This window comes from Haematobia irritans, chromosome 4 (assembly GCF_050003625.1).
Source record: "Haematobia irritans isolate KBUSLIRL chromosome 4, ASM5000362v1, whole genome shotgun sequence".
Lineage (NCBI taxonomy): Eukaryota > Metazoa > Arthropoda > Insecta > Diptera > Muscidae > Haematobia > Haematobia irritans.
The window spans coordinates 15,018,143-15,041,191 of record NC_134400.1 but is presented as its reverse complement, the minus strand read 5'-3'; the positions used below and the strand labels follow the sequence as shown (position 1 = coordinate 15,041,191).

The 23,049-nt window shown below is 31.2% G+C and overlaps 1 protein-coding gene across 1 annotated transcript; it reads right to left on the bottom strand.

Annotated features, from left to right (window-relative positions):
* Nucleotides 1-684: 684 nt before the first annotated feature.
* LOC142235309 (uncharacterized) lies at nucleotides 685-21,791 on the bottom strand. The gene is made up of 5 exons (XM_075306565.1): nucleotides 21,626-21,791; nucleotides 15,835-17,330; nucleotides 6,712-6,812; nucleotides 6,060-6,163; nucleotides 685-2,096 (listed from the first exon to the last, which is right to left on the bottom strand). Exons 1-5 carry the CDS (start codon nucleotides 21,627-21,629, stop codon nucleotides 766-768), a joined length of 3,036 nt encoding a protein of 1,011 aa, XP_075162680.1. The 5' UTR covers nucleotides 21,630-21,791; the 3' UTR covers nucleotides 685-765.
* Nucleotides 21,792-23,049: the final 1,258 nt, after the last annotated feature.

Here is a 23,049-nt window from a genome sequence, read left to right as displayed (position 1 = left end):
TTCTTACTATGGGTTAGTTCATTTTTCATAAAAAATAGTAAACTTTTTTTTCGGTGTATATAAAACTTTATTTCCATAGAAAATTTATTTAAAAATTTATTTCAATCGCAAATTCGGTGAAAATTTTATTTCTATAGAAAATTTTCTCAAAATTTTATTTCTACAGAAAATTTTCTTAAAATTTTATTTCTATAGAACAGTTTTTCAATTTTTTATTTCTATAGAAAATTTTCTCAAAATTTTATTTCTATAGAAAATTTTCTCAATAGTTTATTTCTATCGAAAATTTTTGAAAAATGTTAATTCTATAGGAAATTTTTGAAAAATTTTATTTCTATAGAGATTTAAAAAAAAAAGAAATTTTCTATAGAAAAATGTGAACAGTCGATAATATTGTCCTTATGAAAAATGTCGCTACCGACGATGCTTATTCAATACTTATGGACGGCAGAAATTTGGCTAGATACTTAATATGGCACATCCTGGATTTCTTCTTTTTAGTCCGGTTTCCCAATAAAAAACTTCAGTAACGAATTTTTGTGATTTTCTTTTTCATGCTAAAAATTTAAGATTGCCATATATTTCTTCAGCATAAAATCGATAACAAGGTCGTAATGAAGTTCATATTTCTGGAGAAGTATCAAAAGCAATCTTGACATCTGTCCGAACAAACAAAATTCCAAATTTATTTTGAATTTGTATCTAAATTAAATTTTATTATTGAGGCTAAAACTAAAATTACATATCTCTTTATAGAATTGGACTTTAATATTCGATGGTTGGCACAAAAATATATTGTGATCTATCAATAGGTGGGTTGGGTGGTGGTGTGGTAGGGGATTTTCTAAACGATGTTGGAGATGGAGTGCTGGTAACTGAGACAAATGTAGATGGCGCTATTGTTGTTGTTGATGCAGGTTCTGATGTAGAGGTTGGTAACACAGTTGTAGTGGTTGTAGGTAATGGTGTGGTTGTTGTTGGTAAGGGGGTAGTGGTGGTTGTTGTTGTTGAGGTACTTGGCATAACTGTTGTAGTTGTTGTTGTGGTTGTTGTTGTACTACTTGTGGTTTCCCCATCTTCAATGGCACATGCCACATACCGGATTTCCTCATTTACACACAATTGTATGGCCTCATCGAAATATTTTCCTTCGGGACATACGTTTCTTCCTATCTCTACACCATGTTGGCATATTGCATATCCCCTACAACCATCACCCTGTACATTGACCATTTCAATTTGACTCATACCCTTGGTAACACAACGATCGTAGGAGCATGAAACATTTGTCCGAGGCAAACATTGTCCCCCATCATGAGCATCGAAAAATCTTCCCTCCGGGCATTTTCCATGTAGTTTATCAAATTCTCCAGTTGCTTTGCCACTACAATAATAATAACCATTGCAGGTACCACCATCTGGAATAAAAACTCCATCGCTATAGCATTTCACATCCTGAGGTATTTCCGGTTTTTTATTGCCACAATCCACATTCTTGGGCAAATCACATATGCCCTTGTAGGCATTAAAATGAAAACCTTCCGAACAGCTTCCATTGTACAATACGGATTGCCAACATGTTTGATAGTCTCTACAGGTATTGGGCACCCTAATGAAGACACCCTCTGGAACAATATTGCAATAGTCCTCGGGCAGAATGCCAATGCTACAGCTAAAATTGTCTACACAATTCATGGTATTGGGATTAAAGTTTCGGCCATTGGTACAATAACCCAGACTTCCTTTACCATTAAGACAATAATAATAGCCATGACATGAGTAAGGATCTGCGGTAAATGTATCATTCTTTCCCAGGCAGGGTTGACTTGAGACACACTTTATACTCTCCGGCTCAACACACTCTCCCGTATTCCGATCATACCATAGATCGCCAGCACACGCATATGAGACACTTGTCTCATTCCTGCATTCTATGTGTACATTACAATAGCGTGGATCTTTAATTTTTGTCCCGTAAGCTATCAACGGACATAGATGCTCCGGATCAAAATCTTCCCTCTGACTTAGGGTGGAGTTGATAGGCAATATTAGATTTAATGATGAAAAGGCAAGGAAATATCTGTAAATATTTTTAACTGGAATGAGAGAGAAATGTTTAAAAAATAATTATTGTACTGCATTATCGACCGAAATCTCATACATAAAAATCATTTTCTTAATTTAAGAAAATTTTGAAATTGGTGATACAAAACAGTTGACAACATATTACCGAAACCAAATACAATCGGGCAAACATAAGTAGAATTGACAACTTTTCTGATATCCCTTATTAGAAAACATATTCTAAGATGTACAGAATGCACAGAATTCAATTTAATAATGGCCCCATACAGATGTTATCTATATTGAAGAATCAGTTATAAAAGGTTTTGTTCCCCCCGAAGCCTTTTTGTACCTTGATAGCAAGAGACCCATGCAAGATATGAATGGGATCCCTATATTCTATATTCTGTCATGGTGGACAGGACAGATCTAAATAATACCAGGTTCGACACATCAATCCCTGAGATAGATAGAAATTTTACCATGAAAGCAAGTGTTAACAGTATCAAATATTGGTGGCTTATGCAACAGAAAATTATTTTTTTTACAAACACCTACCCCCATCTCCTTTTTATATATAAAAATAATCAATGTATTTTAATTAATTTATTTTTTTGTAATTTTTTTGCAATTTTTTTAAATTTTTTATTACTAGAAATATTGTAAGCGATACATAATAAGGTAAATTTTTGATATTTGTTATTTATACTCATAATGATTCTAACATTATCCTAGTTATACTTGAGTATACCCCCTATGGGTCTATGTATAATGTAAGTGTACTTATGTAAACTATTGTTTATTGTAGTCTCATAATAATATTCTGATTGAAATAAATAAACATTAATAAAAAAATATTTAAAAAAACAAATACGGAATAGTAAAACAATATGACTGTTTCAGGTCGCCAAAATGGCAACACAGTTGCCATTCTTGCCAAACATAGTCCACCAAATTTAAAGAAAATTTTACCAAAAATCTACTAAATTAAGCAAATAAATAATTTTGAGGTGGTTGATCATAATTTTGTGGTAAGGATAATAAAAAATGTTTTTTGTTTTGAAAGAAATGTTTTATATTTTGTTAGATTTCAAATTTTGTTAAAATTTTATTTCTATAGATTATTTTGTATTTAATTTATATTTATAGAAAATTCTTGCAAAATTTTATTTCTATAGAAAATTTTAGCAAAAATTTATTTATTCCTATAGAAAATTTTTGCAAAATTTTATTTCTATAGAAAATTTTTGCAAAATTTTATTTCTATAGAAAATTTTTGCAAAATTTTATTTCTTTAGAAAATTTTGCCAAAATTTTATTTCTATAGAAAATTTTATTAAAAATGGTATTTCTATAGACAAATTTGTAAAAATGTTCTTTCTATGGAAAATTTTGTCAAAATTTTATTTCTATACACACATTTGTCAAACTTTCATTTCTATAGAAAATTTTGTCAAAATTTTATTCTATAGACAATTTTTTCAAAATTTTAGTTTTGTTAATATTTTATTTCTATGGAAAATTTTGTCGAAAATTGTGTTTCTATAGAACATTTTGTCAAAATTTTATTTCTAAAGAAAATTTTTGCAAAATTTTATTTCTATAGAAAATTTCGTCAAAAATTTTTTTCTATAGAAATTTTTGTCAAAATTTTATTTCTATAGAAAATTTTGTCAAAATTTTATTTCTATAGAAAATTTTGTCAAAATTTTATTTCTATAGAAAATTTTGTAAAAATTTTATTTTAAATAGAAAATTTTATTTCTACAGAAAATTTTGTAAAAATTTTATTTTAAATAGAAAATTTTGTTTCTACAGAAAATTTTTAAAAAATTTTATTTCTATAGACAATTTTTGTCAAAATTTTATTTCTATACGAAATTTTTGTCAAAATTTTATTTCTATAGAAAATTTTGTCAAAACTTTATTTCTATAAAAAAATTTTATAAACAATTTTTTCAAAATTTTATTTCTATAGAAAATTTTGTCGAAAATTTTATTTCTAAAGAAAATTTTGTAAAAATTTTATTTCTATAGAAAATTTTTTCACAATTTTATTTCTATAGAAAATTTTGTCACAATTTTATTTCTATAGAAAATTTTATCAAATTTTTTTTTAAATAGAAAATTTTATTTCTATAGAAAATTTTTGCAAAAGTTTATTTCTATAGACAATTTTTGTCAAAATTTTATTTCTATAGGAAATTTTTTCAAAATTTTATTTCTATAGAAAATTTTGTCAAAATTTTATTTCTCTAAAAAATTTTTATGGAAAATTTTGTCAAAATTTTTTTATTTCTATAGAAATTTTTGTCAAAATTTTATTTCTATAGAAAATTTTGTCAAAATTTTATTTCTCTAAAAAATTATTATAGAAAATTTTGTCAACATTTTTTTATTTCTATAGAAAATTTTGTCAAAATTTTATTTCTATATAAAAATTTTGTTAACTTTTTTTTAAATAGAAATTTTTATTCTATAGAAAATTTTTGCAAAATTTTATTTCTATAGAAAATTTTTGCAAAATTTTATTTCTATAGAAAATTTTTGCAAAATTTTATTTCTATAGAAAATTTTTGCAAAATTTTATTTCTATAGACAATTTTTGTCAAAATTTTATTTCTATAGAAAATTTTGTCCAAATTTTATTTCTATTGAAAAATTTGTCAAAATTTTATTTCTATAGAAAATTTTGTCAAAATTTTATTTCTATAGAAAATTTTGCCACAATTTTATTTTTATAGAAAATTTTGTCAAAATTTTATTTCTAAAGAAAATTTGTGCAAACAAATGTTTTTTCTATAGAATTTTTTTTCAATTTTTTTTTTATATAGAAAATTTTATTTCTATTGAAAATTTTTATAGAAAATGTTGTCAAAATTTTATTTCTAAAGAAAATTTGTGCAAAATTTTATTTCTAAAGAAAATTTGTGTAAAATTTTATTTCTAAAGAAAATTTGTGCAAAATGTTATTTCTAAAGAAAATTTTTGCAAAATTTTATTTCTAAAGAAAATTTGTGCAAAACAATTTTTTTCTATAGAAAATTTTGTCAAAAAGTAAAAATAAAATTTTGACAAAATCGATAGAAATAAAAATTTGATAAAATTTTGTATAAAATAAAATTTAGACAAAATATCGTACATAAATGAAATTTTTCCAAAATTTTCTATAGAAACAAAATTTTGACAAAATTTTGTATGGAAACAATATTTTGACAAAATTTTCTACAGGAAGAAATTTTTAAGAAAATTTTCTATAGAGGTAAAATTTTGACAATTTTTTTCCTATAGAATTTTCGCTTTTTGTCGCCGTTCGGACTCGGCTATAAAAAGCAGGTCTCTTGTCATTGAGCTTAACATGGAATCGGGCAGCACTCAGTGATAAGAGAGAAGTTCACCAATGTGGTATCACAATGGACTTAATCTAAGTCTAAGTGAGCCTGATACATCGGATTGCCACCTAACCTAACTTAGCCTAACATAACCTTCGCTTTTTGTAATATACATTAGGTCAGGTTTGAAATTCCAAAGTCTTCAAAAGGAAGTTCCTCGTTTCATTTCTACCGCACAAAGGTAAAACCTTACTCACCAAAATGCCTTCGGCATTAAGTTTAACACCACAAAATACCAAAGTGTCGATCATTTTAAGACGGCGTTTCGCCGCGAATGAGCCAAAATACCGCAGAGCCACTTTCGTGTGGCGTGTGATGGCTTTGAAGGCCATGATTCATTTCAATGTTAGCCAATTCGAACAAATCCAAACCGATTCTAAAATTTGATGTTATTACCGACATTTTTATTTTTAACAAAAAAAAATTAAATATAGCGCTTTACTTTGTTACATTACATATCAACCCCAGTGAATGTTCAGTTCTGCCCTGTTCTCTCCTCCATCATTGATTCATCGGTGTAGGAAGTGTTATCCTCAGATATCCCATGATCATATGACATGACCCCAAACTCCCTCGACTGTCTTTCGGGCGTTGAGAACTCACACCCGCCAATCACAATAACCTCAAAAGGCATAAGATCATGGATTAGCATTTCATCTGGTGCTACTCCTACTGTTTGCTCTATTCTAATCGTTTGTGTTATCACCCTTAAAATCCATGGAAAATATTGTTTTGACGTAAGATTAAATTGTCCTTCTGATTAGCTCGACGATTGCCACCTCTAGTCGTTGACAGATAATACATAGGCATAGTCAATGACATGATATCACAATATCGAGGACATGATATCAAAATATCGAGGACATCATGTCACAATGTTGGGGACAAGCCACTATTTCCAGGACATGCCATCATTTCGAGGACATAATACAACTTCGAGGACATGCTATCGCAATATGACGATCCCAAGGCAGCCAAACATTTTAACTGTACCTTTGTATGTCTTAAGATCCATAGCTTTTTGCAAGGGGTCCAGGGAAAATATTGTCTTCACGTAAGATTAAAATGTCCTTCTGTTTCGCTCGACGGTTGCCAGTTTTAGACGTTGACAGATAATTCATAGGAGGTAGGTACTACGAACTATTTGGCATCGTTGTCATAGTCAAGGAAAAGGTGCCACAATATCGGGGAAATGTTATCGCCTTATCGAGGGCATCATGTCAAAATGTTGGGGACAAGGCAACATTTCCAGGACATGTCATCATTTCGAGGGCATACCACAATGTTGAGGACATGTACCATATCCAGGACATGCCATAATTTCGAGGACATAAAATCATGGGTTGGTACCACAAGCTATATGTCGTTGTTATTATAGTAAAGGGCCTGTTGCAACAATGTCCTCGATATGCTATCACAATATCGAGGACATGATGTTACAATGTTGAGGATAAGGCACCATTTCGAGGACATGCCATCATTTCGAGGACGTACCAAAATTTCGAGAACATTCCACAATTTCGAGGACATGCTGTCGCAATATATAGAGCCTTATATAACAACGGCGAGGTAAAATATTCCAAATTTAGTTTCGAGAAGATCACTTAGTACTGGATAATCCAATATTTTTTCTTTTATTTTCAGACACTTACACATTTTATAAACATTAAACACTAGATATTTCCAAAAATAAAAACAATGTTTTAACTTCAATGATTCAATTATTTTATCTATTTTCTTAAAATTTTCCTTTCAGTTTGTTGTTTTGTTTTTTTTTTTTTTTTTTGTCAAGACAAATTACACGGCAATTTATAGAAAAAGCAACAATCCAAGAGCGAATGAAAACTGCGACTAAACATTGCCAATTATTCTGATAGTCAGAGAAATTTGTACTCGTTGGCGGTTTAAATGTAATCAATATTTGAAAAAAAAAGGTCCATAAACGTTAAAATTTTATTGCTGCATTTCTTGTGAAAACGCGGTCAGCGCGTAAAGTCTATGGGTTCTTTTTGTGGGTCGCTGTATTCCAGAAAATAAATTTGTTTATTATTCTGACACGATTTCGATAGCAGTTATGATATAAAAACAAAACCGAAATATAAACTTCCTGTTCTTGTAGGGATGCCAAAATACTGGGGATGAATTTACACAGAGCGACAGTGGGTCAGTGGACTGAAACAGCTTTCCAGAAAAACAAAAGATTTTGAGCGGCGACACCTTTGGAGTTAGTCAATATTTCTTGATCGGAAGTGCATAATGTGAACCGTCTTGGAGTATGTAATCCAACATTTCAGACTTCTGATCAGATTTAACATAAAACAAATTTTATGATATGATTGAAAGAATTTGAGACTGCTTTGGTATTAATCAAGAACAGAGATGGTCTAACAAACTACGATGAAATTTACCTACATTTCCGACGGCAAAAACTTCATAAACCTGTGCGGCGGTGGTAAAAATTTTATTCGCAAATGCCGCCGACAATAAATTTGGCTACTTTCATACTCTGATACTTAGATAAACTACGAAACTACACCATCAGAGAATGAAACCGACCTATTTTTGTCGGCGACACCTGACACTCAATTTTTTATCTTCACCAGATATGTCTTTAGCGTCACCTGATCTCATAAATGACGTATTCTGGTAACCCGTCATTGCACTGGGATCAAACCATCTCCCCATACTTCTCACAAATGACCGACCCTCCGATTCATAACCTCTGAACGCCGAACGTTCATCAACCAAAAGAAAGCCAACTGGAACGAATTCAGAGAATGCAGATATCGCCGCTTCTGTGGGCTCCCGTCTCCCTCCCATGTTCATATTGCTCAGAGGCAGATCAGCCGCTCGCTTCGTTTATCAACCGAAGGAAAGCCAACTGGAACGGCTTCAGAGAATACACATATCGCCTCTTCAGTGAGTTTCCGTCCCTCTCCCATCTTCATGTTGATCAACGCAGCAGCCGCTCGTTTCATACCGACTGTTCGAGTTGCTCAAGTGAGTCCCGAATTCCCATCAAAAGAGGCGGGACTCTCAGACGAGCGTGATGAACGTAGTCGTGCAGATCGCCTCTTCAGTAAGCTCCCGTCCCGTCCCCTCCCATGTTCATATTGCTCAGAGGGAGTTCATGTTGCTCAACGCAGCAGCCGCTCGTTTTATACCCACTGTTCAAATTGCCCAAGTGAGTCCCGAATTCCCATCAAAAGAGGCGGGACTCTCAGACGAGCGTGATGAACGTAGTCGTGCAGATCGCCTCTTCAGTGAGCTCCCGTCCCGTCCCCTCCCATGTTCATATTGCTCAGAGGGAGTTCATGTTGCTCAACGCAGCAGCCGCTCGTTTTATACCCACTGTTCAAATTGCCCAAGTGAGTCCCGAATTCCCGTCAAAAGAGGCGGGACTCTCAGACGAGCGAGATGAACGCAGTCGTGCAGATCGCCTCTTCAGTGAGCTCCCGTCCCCTCCCATGTTCATGTTGCTCAGAGGGAGTTCATGTTGCTCAACGCAGCAGCCGCTCGTTTCATACCGACTGTTCGAATTGCTCTAGTGAGTCCCGAATTCCCATCAAAAGAGGCGGGACTCTCAGACGAGCGTGATGAACGCCGTCATGCTGACCCTGCTGATCTTAGAATTAGGCAACTGAATCTAGAGATTAGTAAAATAGTCGACGAGCACAAGCGGAACACATAGTTAGAGCACCTGAAACAATGTAACTTCGGCGCAGGAATAGGTGAGATGTGGTCAACAGTGTGAGACCTCCGAACCCCGCTATAAAGGATGATGGGATCTCAGTAACCTTTGGTAGAGTGACTGTGGCTGTTCGGAAGAGATGCGCTAGATTCTTCAGCCGACAGTTTGTCGAGCATCCTAAGAGTGATAGAGAGAAAAGGAAAGCCATTCGTGGTCTCCGAGCCCCCAAGGTGGGATGATACCTCTGGCACCGTTCAATCTCTACCTATCCTCTAGTCCATCCCCTCCAGAAGGAGTTGAGATTATATCATAGGCGGACGATTGTACAATCATGGCATCCGCGCCTATTGCGATTGATTAAACGTCTACCTATCACCGCCACCGTGGTGCAATGGTTATCATGCCCGCCTTGCATACACAAGGTCGTGGGTTCGATTCCTGCTTCGACCAAACACCAAAAAGTTTTTCAGCGGTGGATTATCCCACCTCAGTAATGCTGGTGACATTTCTGAGGGTTTCAAAACTTCTCTAAGTGGTTTCACTGCAATGTGGAACGCCGTTCGGACTCGACTATAAAAAGGAGGTCCCTTGTCATTGAGCTTAACATGGAATCGGGCAGCACTCAGTGATAAGAGAGAAGTTCACCAATGTGGTATCACAATGGACTGAATAGTCTAAGTGAGCCTGATACATCGGGCTGCCACCTAACCTAACCTAACGTCTACCTCGCTAATCTTTCCAGTTATTTCACTGATAGAAATTTGAGGATATCCGAGATCATCCCTATGCGTAGACACAATTACATATTGTCACGTCAGTATCTCCTGGGTTGCTATCACAGAAGCCATTCAAATCATCATCTTATGGATAGGCAACCACCACCATTACCTTCTAGAGCGTGAGATCCAGCGTTACAAAAGAGAGCCAAAGCCCATAGCAGCGGAGAAAAGAAACCCCCCCGCGGAAGACCAGAATAGTTTTGGCCTAACTAAGATCGACTCAATTCCCAGTTATCAGTGATTGATAGCAGCAAATCGGACGTGTGTCCCATGCTTGTCCAGCTAAATCTACCCGAATCACCACAAGATCACTTTGGACACATCCCATCCTTGCCGCAGAGTTTTTTGATCTGAATAAAATCTGATGTACCAAAGCGTAAACCCGAATTGGATGGAATAACAAAAACAAGTATATAAGGCTGTAAGTTCGGCCAGGCCGAATCTTATGTATCCTCCACCATGGATTGCGTAGAAACTTCTACTAAATATTGTGATTGTGGTAATACTCATCTTCTTCTTAACACCGTCTTCTAAATTGTAAGTTAGTCCATACGTGGTATATATTAGGCAAAACGGTACATATAGTTAAGTCTATAAATAATTACGAACCGAAATGAACCTTTGCGCGGTAATTAGAGTGCTAGAATTGAGATATGGGGGTCGCTTTATGCGGGAGCTATATACAATTATGAACCGATATGGACCAATTTCTGTCTGATTGGGGATCGGTTTATCTGAGGGCTATATATAACTATAGACCGATAATGACCAAGTTTGGCATGGATGTTAGCGGCCACATACACAATGTACCAAATTTCAACCGAATCGGATGAAGTTTGCTCAACCAAGAGGCTCCAAAACCAAATCTGGGGATCGGTTTATATGGGAGCTATATATGATTATGGACCGATATAGACCAAGTTTGGCATGGTTATTAGGGGCCATATACTAACACCACGTACCAAATTTCAACCGAATCGGATGAATTTTACTTCTCCAAAAGATACCGGAGGTCAAATCTGGGTATCGGTTTGTAAGGGGGCTATATAATTATGGACTGATGTGGACCAATTCCCGCATGGTTGTTAGAGTCCATATACTAACACCACGTACCAAATTTCAACCGAACCGGATGAATTTTACTTCTCCAAAAGACACCGGAGGTCAAATCTGGGGATCGGTTTGTAAGGGATCTATATATAACTATGGACCGATATGGACCATATCCTGCATGGTTGTTAGAGATCATATAATATCACTATGTACAAAATTGCAACCGGATCCGATGAAATTTGCTTCTCTTAGAGGATCCACAAGCCAAATCTGGGGATCCGTTTATATGGGGGCTATATATGGGTAGCGAAGGCCTGAATGCTGAGCAGAGTATGAAGCCGACCCATTTTAGTCGACGGCGGCTTGACGGCTAAGCCGATACAAATTTTTCTATTCGGCGGCGGACAACTATAATGAGATTTGTTGTAAAACAAATCTTCCAATCAAATTTAGATTTCATTTAAGTTTTCGAAGATAAAGCTGTTCAAAATTATTATAGCAGCTTGAAATTGATTGATTGTGGGTGGAAGGTTCAAAATTGGCGGCTAAATTTGAGTCGAGATGAGCCGACAAATTCAATGGCGATATCGACTGGAAAAAATGGTAGGCGGCGACTGAAAACGGCGGAGCGAATCATCGCCTTCTTTCTGTGGTACTGAGCCGATATAAATACGAGTATCCAATAAAATCAAATAAATGAAATCCGAACAGAGAATAAATCCGACCCATATGTATCGGAGGCAGCTCCGGACAATTCTCCTAAAACGAATGGCCAAAAATTATTTGGAGGCAGTTAAACTCAGTGGCTTCATTTTCTATACAATATTCTCTCAAAAAATCTACCCTCAAATATCACAAAATATTCTATTTTATACCCAATCCAGTAAATCCAATATGAATTCTCTATTTGTGGCCAATTTAATATGGAGGTAATTTCACATTGTCATTGAAATGTTTACCCCAACTTGCCTATGAACGACCCAAATGCATGGGAGAAAAAGTGAAAAAGAATTGAAAATAAAAACTAAAGCAGCTTACAGTTTGATACATTTTAAACAGTGTATGTGTGTATGTGCGGAGGGGATTAAACTGGGGTTATACATCATATATATATATATATATTGCACCCATGTGTTTTTCTTTCATCGGTACATCCTAATAATGAATTTTAAATTGACCTCAGTAATGTGTGATAAAATTCCATAAAGAACGCATTAAAAAGCGTCATGATAGGCGATATTATATATGAGATTGCAGAAAATGTTCGGTATGACGCAGTCAGCATGTCGCCTATGTGAAATTGGGGAGACAATTCGAGAAAACTGTTGTTCAACAAATGAAATGATATATGCACTTCATCTTGGGTACAATATAAAAGTTAGGTTAGGTATAGTGACAGCTAAAGAAAATTTTGACATCATTTTCTATAGAAATAAAATTTTGACAAAATTTTCTATAGAAATAAATTTTTGCAACAAGTTTCTACAGAAATAAAATTTTGACAAACTTTTCTATAGAAATCTAATTTTGACAAAATTTTCTATAGAAATAAAATTTTGTTCAAATGTTCTATAGAAATAAAATTTTATTTCTATAGAAAATTTTGTCAAAATTTTATTTCTGTAGAAAATTTTGTCAAAATGTTATTTCTGTAGAAAATTTTGTAAAAATTTTATTTTTTTAGACATTTTGACAAAATTTTATTTCTATAGAAAATGTTGAAAAAGTACAACTTCTATAGAAAATTTTGACAAATTTTGTTTTCCTATAAAATTTGTCAAAATTTTAGTAAACTTTCATATAGAAAAAAAAATCTAAATTTTCTATAGAAATAATATTTTGTCAAAATTTTCTAAAGAAATAAAATTTTGCTAAAATTTTCTACAGAAATACAATTTTGACAAAATTTTCTATAGAAATCTAATTTTGACAAAATTTTCTATAGAAATAAAATTTTTGTAAAATTTCCTTTAGAAATACAATTTTATTTCTGTAGAAAATTTAGTCAAAATTTTATTTATGTAGAAAATGTTGTCAAGATTTTATTTCTATAGAAAATTTTGACAAAATTTTATTTCTATAGAAAATTTTGACAAAGTTTTATTTCTATAGAAAATTTTGAAAAATTTTGTTTTTGTATAAAAAATTTTATATAGAAACAAAATTTTGTCAAAATTTTCTAAGAAATAAAATTTTGTCTAAATTTTATATAGAAATAAAATTTTCTATAGAAATACAATTTGGACAAAATTTATTTCTATAGAAAATTTTGTCAAAATTGTCTTTCTATAGAAAATTTTGTCAAAATTTTATTTCTATAGAAAATTTTGTCAAAATTTTATTTCTGTAGAAAATTTTGTCAAAATTTTATTTCTGTGGAAAATTTTGTCAAAGTTTTACTTTTTTAGAAAATTTTGACAAAATTTTATTTCTATAGAACATTTTGACAAAATTTTATTCCTATAGAAAATTTTGACAAAATTTTACTTCTATAGAAAATTTTGACAATTTTTTTTTCTATAAAAATTTGTCAAAATTTTAAAAAATTTTATAAAGAAACAAAATTTTGTCTAAATTTTCTATAAAAATAATATTTTGTCAAAATTTTCGATAGAAATAAAATTTTGCAAAAAGTTTCTACAGAAATAAAATTTTCACAAAATTTTCTATAGAAATCTAATTTTGACAAAATTTTCAATAGAAATAAAATTTCCTTTAGAAATAAAATTTTATTTCAATAGAAAATTTTGTCAAAATTTCATTTCTGTAGAAAATTTTGTCAAGATTTTATTTCTATAAAAAATTTTGTCAAAATTGTCTTTTGTCAAAACTTTGTCTTTTGTCAAAATTGTCTTTCTATAGAAAATTTTGTCAAAATTTTATTTCTATAGAAAATTTTGTCAAAATTTTATTTCTGTAGAAAATTTTGTCAAAGTTTTATTTTTTAGAAAATGTTGACAAAATTTTATTTCTATAGAACATTATGACAAATTTTTTATTCCTATAGAAAATTTTGACAAAATTTTACTTCTATAGAAAATTTTGACAATTTTTTTTTCTATAAAAATTTGTCAAAATTTTACAAAATTTTATAAAGAAACAAAATTTTGTCTAAATTTTCTATAGAAATAATATTTTGTCAAAATTTTCGATAGAAATAAAATTTTGCAAAAAGTTTCTACAGAAATAAAATTTTCACAAAATTTTCTATAGAAATCTAATTTTGACAAAATTTTCAATAGAAATAAAATTTCCTTTAGAAATAAAATTTTATTTCAATAGAAAATTTTGTCAAAATTTCATTTCTGTAGAAAATTTTGTCAAAATTTTATTTCTGTGGAAAATTTTGTCAAAGTTTTACTTTTTTAGAAAATTTTGACAAAATTTTATTTCTATAGAACATTTTGACAAAATTTTATTCCTATAGAAAATTTTGACAAAATTTTACTTCTATAGAAAATTTTGACAATTTTTTTTTCTATAAAAATATGTCAAAATTTTACAAAATTTTATAAAGAAACAAAATTTTGTCTAAATTTTCTATAGAAATAATATTTTGTCAAAATTTTCGATAGAAATAAAATTTTGCAAAAAGTTTCTACAGAAATAAAATTTTCACAAAATTTTCTATAGAAATCTAATTTTGACAAAATTTTCAATAGAAATAAAATTTCCTTTAGAAATAAAATTTTATTTCAATAGAAAATTTTGTCAAAATTTCATTTCTGTAGAAAATTTTGTCAAGATTTTATTTCTATAGAAAATTTTGTCAAAATTGTCTTTTGTCAAAATTTTGTCTTTTGTCAAAATTGTCTTTCTATAGAAAATTTTGTCAAAATTTTATTTCTATAGAAAATTTTGTCAAAATTTTATTTCTGTAGAAAATTTTGTCAAAGTTTTATTTTTTAGAAAATTTTGACAAAATTTTATTTCTATAGAACATTATGACAAATTTTTTATTCCTATAGAAAATTTTGACAAAATTTTACTTCTATAGAAAATTTTATAAAGAAACAAAAGTTTGTCTTAATTTTCTATAGAAATAATGTTTTGTCAAAATTTTCTATAGAAATAAAATTTTGCAAAAAGTTTCTACAGAAATAAAATTTTCACAAAATTTTCAATAGAAATAAAATTTTATTAAAATTTTCTTTAGAAATAAAATTTTATTTCAATAGAAAATTTTGTCAAAATTACATTTCTGTAGAAAATTTTGTCAAGATTTTATTTCTATAGAAAATTTTGACAAAATTGTACTTCTATAGAAAAATTTGACAAAATTTTATTTCTATAGAAAATTTTGACAAAGTTTTATTTCTATAGAAAATTTTGAAAATTTTTGTTTTTCTATAAAAAATTGTCAACATTATAGAAAATTTTATATAGAAACAAAATTTTGTCAAAATTTTCTATAGAAATAAAATTTTGCCTAAATTTTATATAGAAATAAAATTTTCTATAGAAATACAATTTTGACAAAATTCTATTTATTATGAAAATTTTATCAAAATTTTTTCTAGACAAATAGAATGTTGAGAAATTTTTCTATAGAAATAAAATTTGGTCCAAATTTTCTATAGAAATAAAATGTTGTCCAAATTTTCTATAAAATAAATTTTTGTCCAAATTTTCTATTGAAATAAAATATTGTCAAAATTATCTATGGAAATAAAATTTTGACCAAATTTTCTATGGAACTAAAATTTTGACAAAATTTTCTGTAGATATAAAATGTTAATTTTTTTCAGTACTTAAACAAATTTCCAAACAAATTTCCCATAATCCATAAAATTGGATTAGTTTCCAGTTTTTCATCTTCATTTTATTGCATTTATTTGTTCGCTATGTGTTAAACTTCGACACAAGCCAAGTGTTCCACCATTTCATGGGTGCAACGTTGTGTTATTTCATCAAAATATTGGGCTTTGGGACATTCATATCTACCAATCTCTTGACCATCTTGACACAATGAAAATCCCCGACAGCCATCGCTATGGATATTGGCCATTTGTATGTTATCCATGCCGAGGGTAATACAACGATTATGGATACATGCAACTTTGGTGCGCAATACACATTGCCCTCCATGTTCGGCATCAAAGAAACGATTTGCCACACAGCGACCATGGATCATAGTGAAATCTCCCATAGCATTTTCCATACAATAATAATAACCATCACAAGATTGACCATCGGATATGAAAACTCCATCTTGCGAACATTTAATTTCATTGGGAAACTCTGGTTCCTCCGTGATTGGTGTGGTAGTAGTTTGGGGCCCGGTTGTAGTAGGTGGCGTAGTTTGGGGACTTTCACTTGTTTCTGGATTTGCAGGTGTTGTAATTGTTGTTGGCTGAGTTGTACATAAAGTGGATTCTGGGCCTACGGGTGTTTGCGGATATTGTGTGGTTTCTGTTACTTCAGTTGTTTCGGGTCCTTGGCTTGTTTCCGTTGTTTGAGGTTTGTCCGTTGTTGAAGGCTTGCCCGTTGTTTGAGGCTTGCCTGTTGTTTGAGGTTTGCCTGTTGTTTGAGGCTTGCCTGTAGTTTCAGGGGTTTCTTCGGGTGTTTGCGGATATTTGGTAGTTTCTGTTACATCAGTAGTTTCGGGTCCTTGGCTTGTTTCCGTGGTTGGAGGCTTGGCCGTTGTTTGAGGCTTGCCTGTTGTTTCTGGGCCTTCGGGAATTTCAGTTGTTTCCGGGATTTCTGTGGTAGTTTGTGGCTTTTGCGTTGTTCCTGGGTTTTTAACCTTCGTACATTTTCCTTTCGAAACATTGAATTCATAACCTTTTTTGCATTGTTTATAATGCAATACGGATTTCTTACATGTGTAATAGCCATCACTTGTATTAGGATCCTTAATAGGTACACCGTCGGCTACAACGTTACAATATTCTTCGGGTACCAGACCAATTTTACAACGGTAATTTGGTAAACACTTTTCTGCATTTGGATTAAAGGTCATGTTAAATTTACACGTTCTCAATAAACCATATCCTTTGCGGCAATAATAATAGTGTTGACATGAATAGGGATGTGCCACAAATACATTATTTTTACCCAAACATGGCTGACTGGTCAAACAGGTGGTGGTTCCCTCTTTAACACATTTACCCTTGTTGCGATCAAACCATTTGCCTTCGGGACATTCTACCGAGATACTTGTGTCATTCTTACATTCTATGTAGACATTGCAATAGCCAGGATCTTTGATTTTGGTACCTATTGCTAGCAAAGGACACAACTCGTTGGGATCAAAGATGATGCTGTCAGTCGAGTGGACTGAGGTTGAAGTCGTGACGAGAATTAGGAAAACAGGACCCAAAATGTTGATTACATAGCTTCGGGATAGATCTGAAATTGTAGAATTAAAAAGGAATTTTAAACATTTCGCTTAAAAACATATTATATTTGTCAAAATTCTATTTCCATAGAAAATTTGTCAAAATTTTATTTCTATAGAAAATTTTGTCAAAATTTTATTTCTATAGAAAAATTTGTCAAAATTTTATTTCCATAGAAAATTTTGTCAAAATTTTATTTCTATCGAAAATTTTGTCAAAATTTTATTTCTAAAGAAAATTTTGTCAAAATTTTATTTTTAAAGAAAATTATGTCAACATTTTATTTCCATAGAAAATTTTGTCAAAATATTTATTTGTCAAAATGTTATTTCTATAGAATATTTTGTCAAAATTTTATTTCTATAGCAAATTTTGTCAAAATGTTATTTCTATAGAAAATTTTTTCAAAATTTTATTTCTATAGAAAATTTTGTCAAAATTTTGTTTCTACAAAAAATTTTGTCAAAATTTTATTTCTATAGAAAATTTTGTCAAAATTTTATTTCTATAGCAAATTTTTGCTAATTTTTATTTCTATAGAATTTTTCTATAGTAAATTCTAGCAACACTTTTTTCGAAGAAAAATATTTTCAAAATTTTTTCTAAGAAAATTTTTGCAAAATTTCATTACTATAGAAAATTTTGTCAAAATTTTATATCTGTAGAAGATTTTGTTATTTTTTTAATCTTTATTTTTATTTTATGTGAGTTACTTTTATATGAGTTAAATACTTTTGTTTTTAACCAAAAAGTTACTTTGGGTTTAATGTTATTTACATTGCAGAAATGGAAGTGACGATTATAATGATTTCTTCGGAAAAAAGTGACGATTTTTTTTTTAATTTTATTGGCAGCCCCGGCTCCTATTAGACATCATAAAAATAAGGTTACTAGGTGGATTTTTTTTTTAAATCGGGAGCTCCATATATATGGGACGTATATCTATATCTAGGTTAGGTAAAGTTAGGCTAGGTTAGGTGGCAGCCCGATGTATCAGGCTCACTTAGACTATTCAGTCCATTGTGATACCACATTGGTGAACTTCTTTCTTATCACTGAGTGCTGGCCGATTCCATGTTAAGCTCAATGACAAGGGACCTCCTTTTTATAGCCGAGTCCGAACGGCGTTCCACATTGCAGTGAAACCACATAGAGAAGCTTTGAAACCCTCAGAAATGTCACCAGCATTACTGAGGTAGGATAATCCACCGCTGAAAAACTTTTTGGTGTTCGGTCGAAGCAGGAATCGAACCCACAACCTTGTGTATGCAAGGCGGGCATGGTAACCATTGGACCATGGTGGCTCCTATATCTATATCTAAATCTGAATCGTTTTGGATGTTATTTTGCAGGTTTGGTTGATACCATAGAAGGTAACATTGAGCTGAATTTGAGTAAACGGGCGATACATATATGTGGGAATTATATCTAAATTTGATCCGATTTCGATAAAATTTTGCAGGCGGATGAAAAAAAAAAAAAAAAAAAAAAAATATATATATATATATATATATATATATATATATATATATATATATATATATATATATATATATATATGTATATATATATATATATATATATATATATATATATATATATATATGTAGCTCATATATATATATATATATATATATATATATATATATATATATATATATATATATATATATATATATATATATATATATATATATATATATATATATATATATATATATATATATATATATATATATATATATATATATATATATATATATATATATATATATATACCCTGCGTCACACTGTGTAAGTTAGTGCATATGTTTGTAACACCCAGAAGGAGACGAGATAGACAAATGGTGTCTTTGGCAATGATGCTCAGGGTGGGTCCCTGAGTCGATATAACCATCGTCTGTCTGTCCGTCTGTCTGTGAACACATTTTTGTGAACAAAGTCTAGGTCATAATTTAAGTTCAATCGCCCTCAAATTTGGCACATGTTCCTAATTTGGGTCAGAATATAACCCTATTGATTTTGGAAGAAATCGGTTCAGTTTTAGATATAGCTCCCATATATATCTTTCGCCCGATATGCACTAATATGGACCCAGCAGCCAGAGTTTTATAGCGATTTGCTTGAAATTTTGTACGAACATAACAATTAGTCGTATAGTTAAGTGTGCAAAATTTTATTGAAATCGGTTCAGATTTAGATATAGCTTCCATATATATCTTTCGCCCGATATGGCCCCAGAAGCCAGATTTTTTGCCGAATTTGGTTCAAATTTTGCACTAGGAGTACAATTAGTAGAGCAGTTAAGTGTGCAAAATTTGATTGAAATCGGTTCAGATTTAGATATAGCTCCCATATATATCTTTCGCCCGATATGGACTAATATGGTTTAATATGGTTGATTCAATAGCCAGAGTGTTGGCCCAATTTGGTTGAAATTTTGCACAGGGAGTAGATTTAGCATTGTAGCTATGCGTGCCAAATTTGGTTGAAATCGGTTCAGATTTAGATATAGCTTCCATATATAACTTTCGACCGATTTACACTCATATGACCACAGAGGCCAATTGTTTGCTCCGATTTATTTGAAATTTTGCACAGGGAGTAGAATTAGCATTGTAGCTATGCGTGCCAAATTTGGTTGAAATCGGTTCAGATTTAGATATAGCTCCCATATATATGTTTTTCTGATTTCGACAAAAATGGTCAAAATACCAACATTTTCCTTGTAAAATCGCCACTGCTTAGTCGAAAAGTTGTAAAAATGACTCTAATTTTCCTAAACTTTTAATACATATATATTCGGGACAAACCTTTATATATAGCCCCCAACACATTTGACGAATGTGATATGGTATCGAAAATTTAGATCTACAAAGTGGTGCAGGGTATAATATAGTCGGCCCCGGTCGACTTTAGACTTTCCTTACTTGTTTTTTACTAACATTGTGTTCCACCCTAGTGCATTAGCCGACTTAAATTTTGAGTCTATAGATTTTGTAGAAGTCTATCTGGACAGAATTGCCGCATTTGGGCAAATGAGAATCCAAGAGTGATTGTCGAAAAACCAATGCACCCACAAAGAGCGACTGTGTGGTGCGGTTTATGGGCTGGCGGCATCATCGGGCCGTATTTTTTCCAAAATGAGGCCGGTCAGGCAGTTACTGTGATTGGTGTTCGCTATCGTGAGATGATAACGAACTTTTTATCGCCCGAATTGGAAGATATGGATGTGGACGATATATGGTTTCAGCAGGACGGTGCCACTTGCCACACAGCTAACGAAACAATGGCTCTTTTGCGCAACAAATTCAATGGCCGTGTTATCTCACGTAATGGCAATGTCAATTGGCTGCCAAGATCATGTGATTTGACACCGTTGGACATTTTTCTTTGGGGGTTATTTGAAAGAAAAGGTGTACGTCGATAAGCCAGCAACAATTCAAGAGCTAAAGGATCAGATAATTCTGCACATTAACTGCATAGAACCTCCATTATGCCTCAGTGTCATCGAAAATTTGGACCATCGGATGGACCATCGGATGGCGCCCATTTGGCCGATATTTTGTTCCATACATAATTGAGTAATACCAATATATCATAATAAAATAAAATTACAATAATTTCCTAAATTGAAATTTTATACAGTTTGCGTTGGCGTCACCCAGTTCTGTTCTCTGACGGTTTTACGAAACTTAACGAAACTCGGATTTAGAACCTACTGTCTAAAACTAACCACATAGTGGTCATGGTATAATAACTTTGATAACGAAACTAAATCCGAGTTTCGTTAAGTTTCGTAAAGCCGTCAGAGAACAGAACTGGGTGACGCCAACGCAAACTGTATGATATTTGAGAGAAACACCGACAAAAACTGCATGACTTTGGAGAAACTTTCCTCACCTACTGACGCAGTTTTACTGCACAGTTGAAGTTGACACTTTTGTGCTTTTTTTTGATACATTTCGACTGCCAAATGCACTGTGGCACGACCGCGAGCCATTTGGTACATTTTCATCACACATTTTTTACTGTTTTGTACATTGGTAGAATTCTTGATCTTTGTAGATTTTGCAAAGAGGTACTTCTTCATAAATTTTCTATTGGAATAAACTTTTGGCAAAATTTTCTATAGAAATACAATTTTGACAAAAATTTCTTTGGAAATAAAATTTTTACAATATTTTCTATAGAAATAAAAATTTTGAAAATTTTTTAGTAATTTGGAAAGTCTTAAAAATTCGAGCTTTCGACTTTTGTAATATTTGGAATTCATTACAATGACAAAAAAATATTTTTACTTACTCATGGTGAAGGCGTCATAAGAACTCCTTTGGGATAGGTTTTGATGGATATTGATGTGTTTTAGAATTCAAATAACTTAGTACCACTTGTTATGGCTAAGCGAAATATCATACTAATATACAAGTATTTAAACTTAACAACCGTAGTTGCAAGAAAAATGCAAACAAATTCCTGGATTATTTATTTAAAAAAAAAGGCCCATAAAACTTGTATTGGTATTCTTCGATGAAGAAGGCGATAGCAAGTACTAACATACTTGATAAGAGGTATTAGTATAATCTATATATTGTTTTTTTTTTTTTTTTTAAACTTTCCCGAAACATAAGATAATATCACAATTACCGAAATCATCGAAATCATTTCACTGTAGGAAATTAAAGATACCAAATAATACAGGAATATAGCACAGATAAGAGATGCCAACTAATTCATAGATCTCATAGATAAAAATTCCTTTCTTCTTTTCTTAAGGGCCTATTCTGTAGAATTGAAACGCCAATAATATGTCCATACTCTGCGTCATTCTCCTGAATAATTTTCTAAATTCATTGTGCCATAAAAATTCTCCACCTATTGGGAATATCCATATCAACAAAACGATTTTATTAATTTCCTATAGCTTTTATAATTGTATTAATACAAAAGCTTTCACTCTATACTCTTTACGATTACGATATCTGGATAGAGGGAACTTTTTCGTCTTTTCGATTAGAGTCAATGAAGATTAGTATAATCTTCTTGCATTGGGGAGAGTCGACATTATATTCCATCTAATCGGTCATATTGCAATTTTGATAAGACCAATTTACAATCTAAATAAAACGATTAAGCTGTTGCGGTAAGAACTTTTCAAGAAACAAAACTTAGTAAGTAGTTCAGGGGAAAACCGGCTTGCCAAAAATTGGTTTTTTTTTTAAGAAAATTTTGCACAAAATTTTATTTCTTTAGAAAATTTCGGCAAGATTGTATTTCTATTGAAAAATTTTGTCGAAATTTTATTTCTATAACAAATTTTCTCAAAATTTTATTTTTTAGACAATTCTGGAAAAATTTTATTTCTAAAGAAAAATTTGTCAAATTTTGTCAAAAATTTATTTCCATAGAAAATTTTGTCAAAATTTTATTTCTATAGGAAATTTTGTCAAAACTTTATTTTTATAAAAAATTTTTGCAAAATTTTATTTCTACAGAAAATTTTGTCAAAATTTTATTTTTAGAAAAAATTTTTGCACAATTTTATTTCTATAGAAAATTTTGCAAAATTTTGTTTTTATAGAAAATGTTCTCAACATTTTATTCCTATAGAAAATTTTGCCAAAATTTTATTTCTATAGAAAGTTTTCTCCACATTTTATTTCTATAGAAAATTTTGACAAAATTTTATTTCTAAAGAAAATTTGGACAAAATTTTATTCTATGGAAAA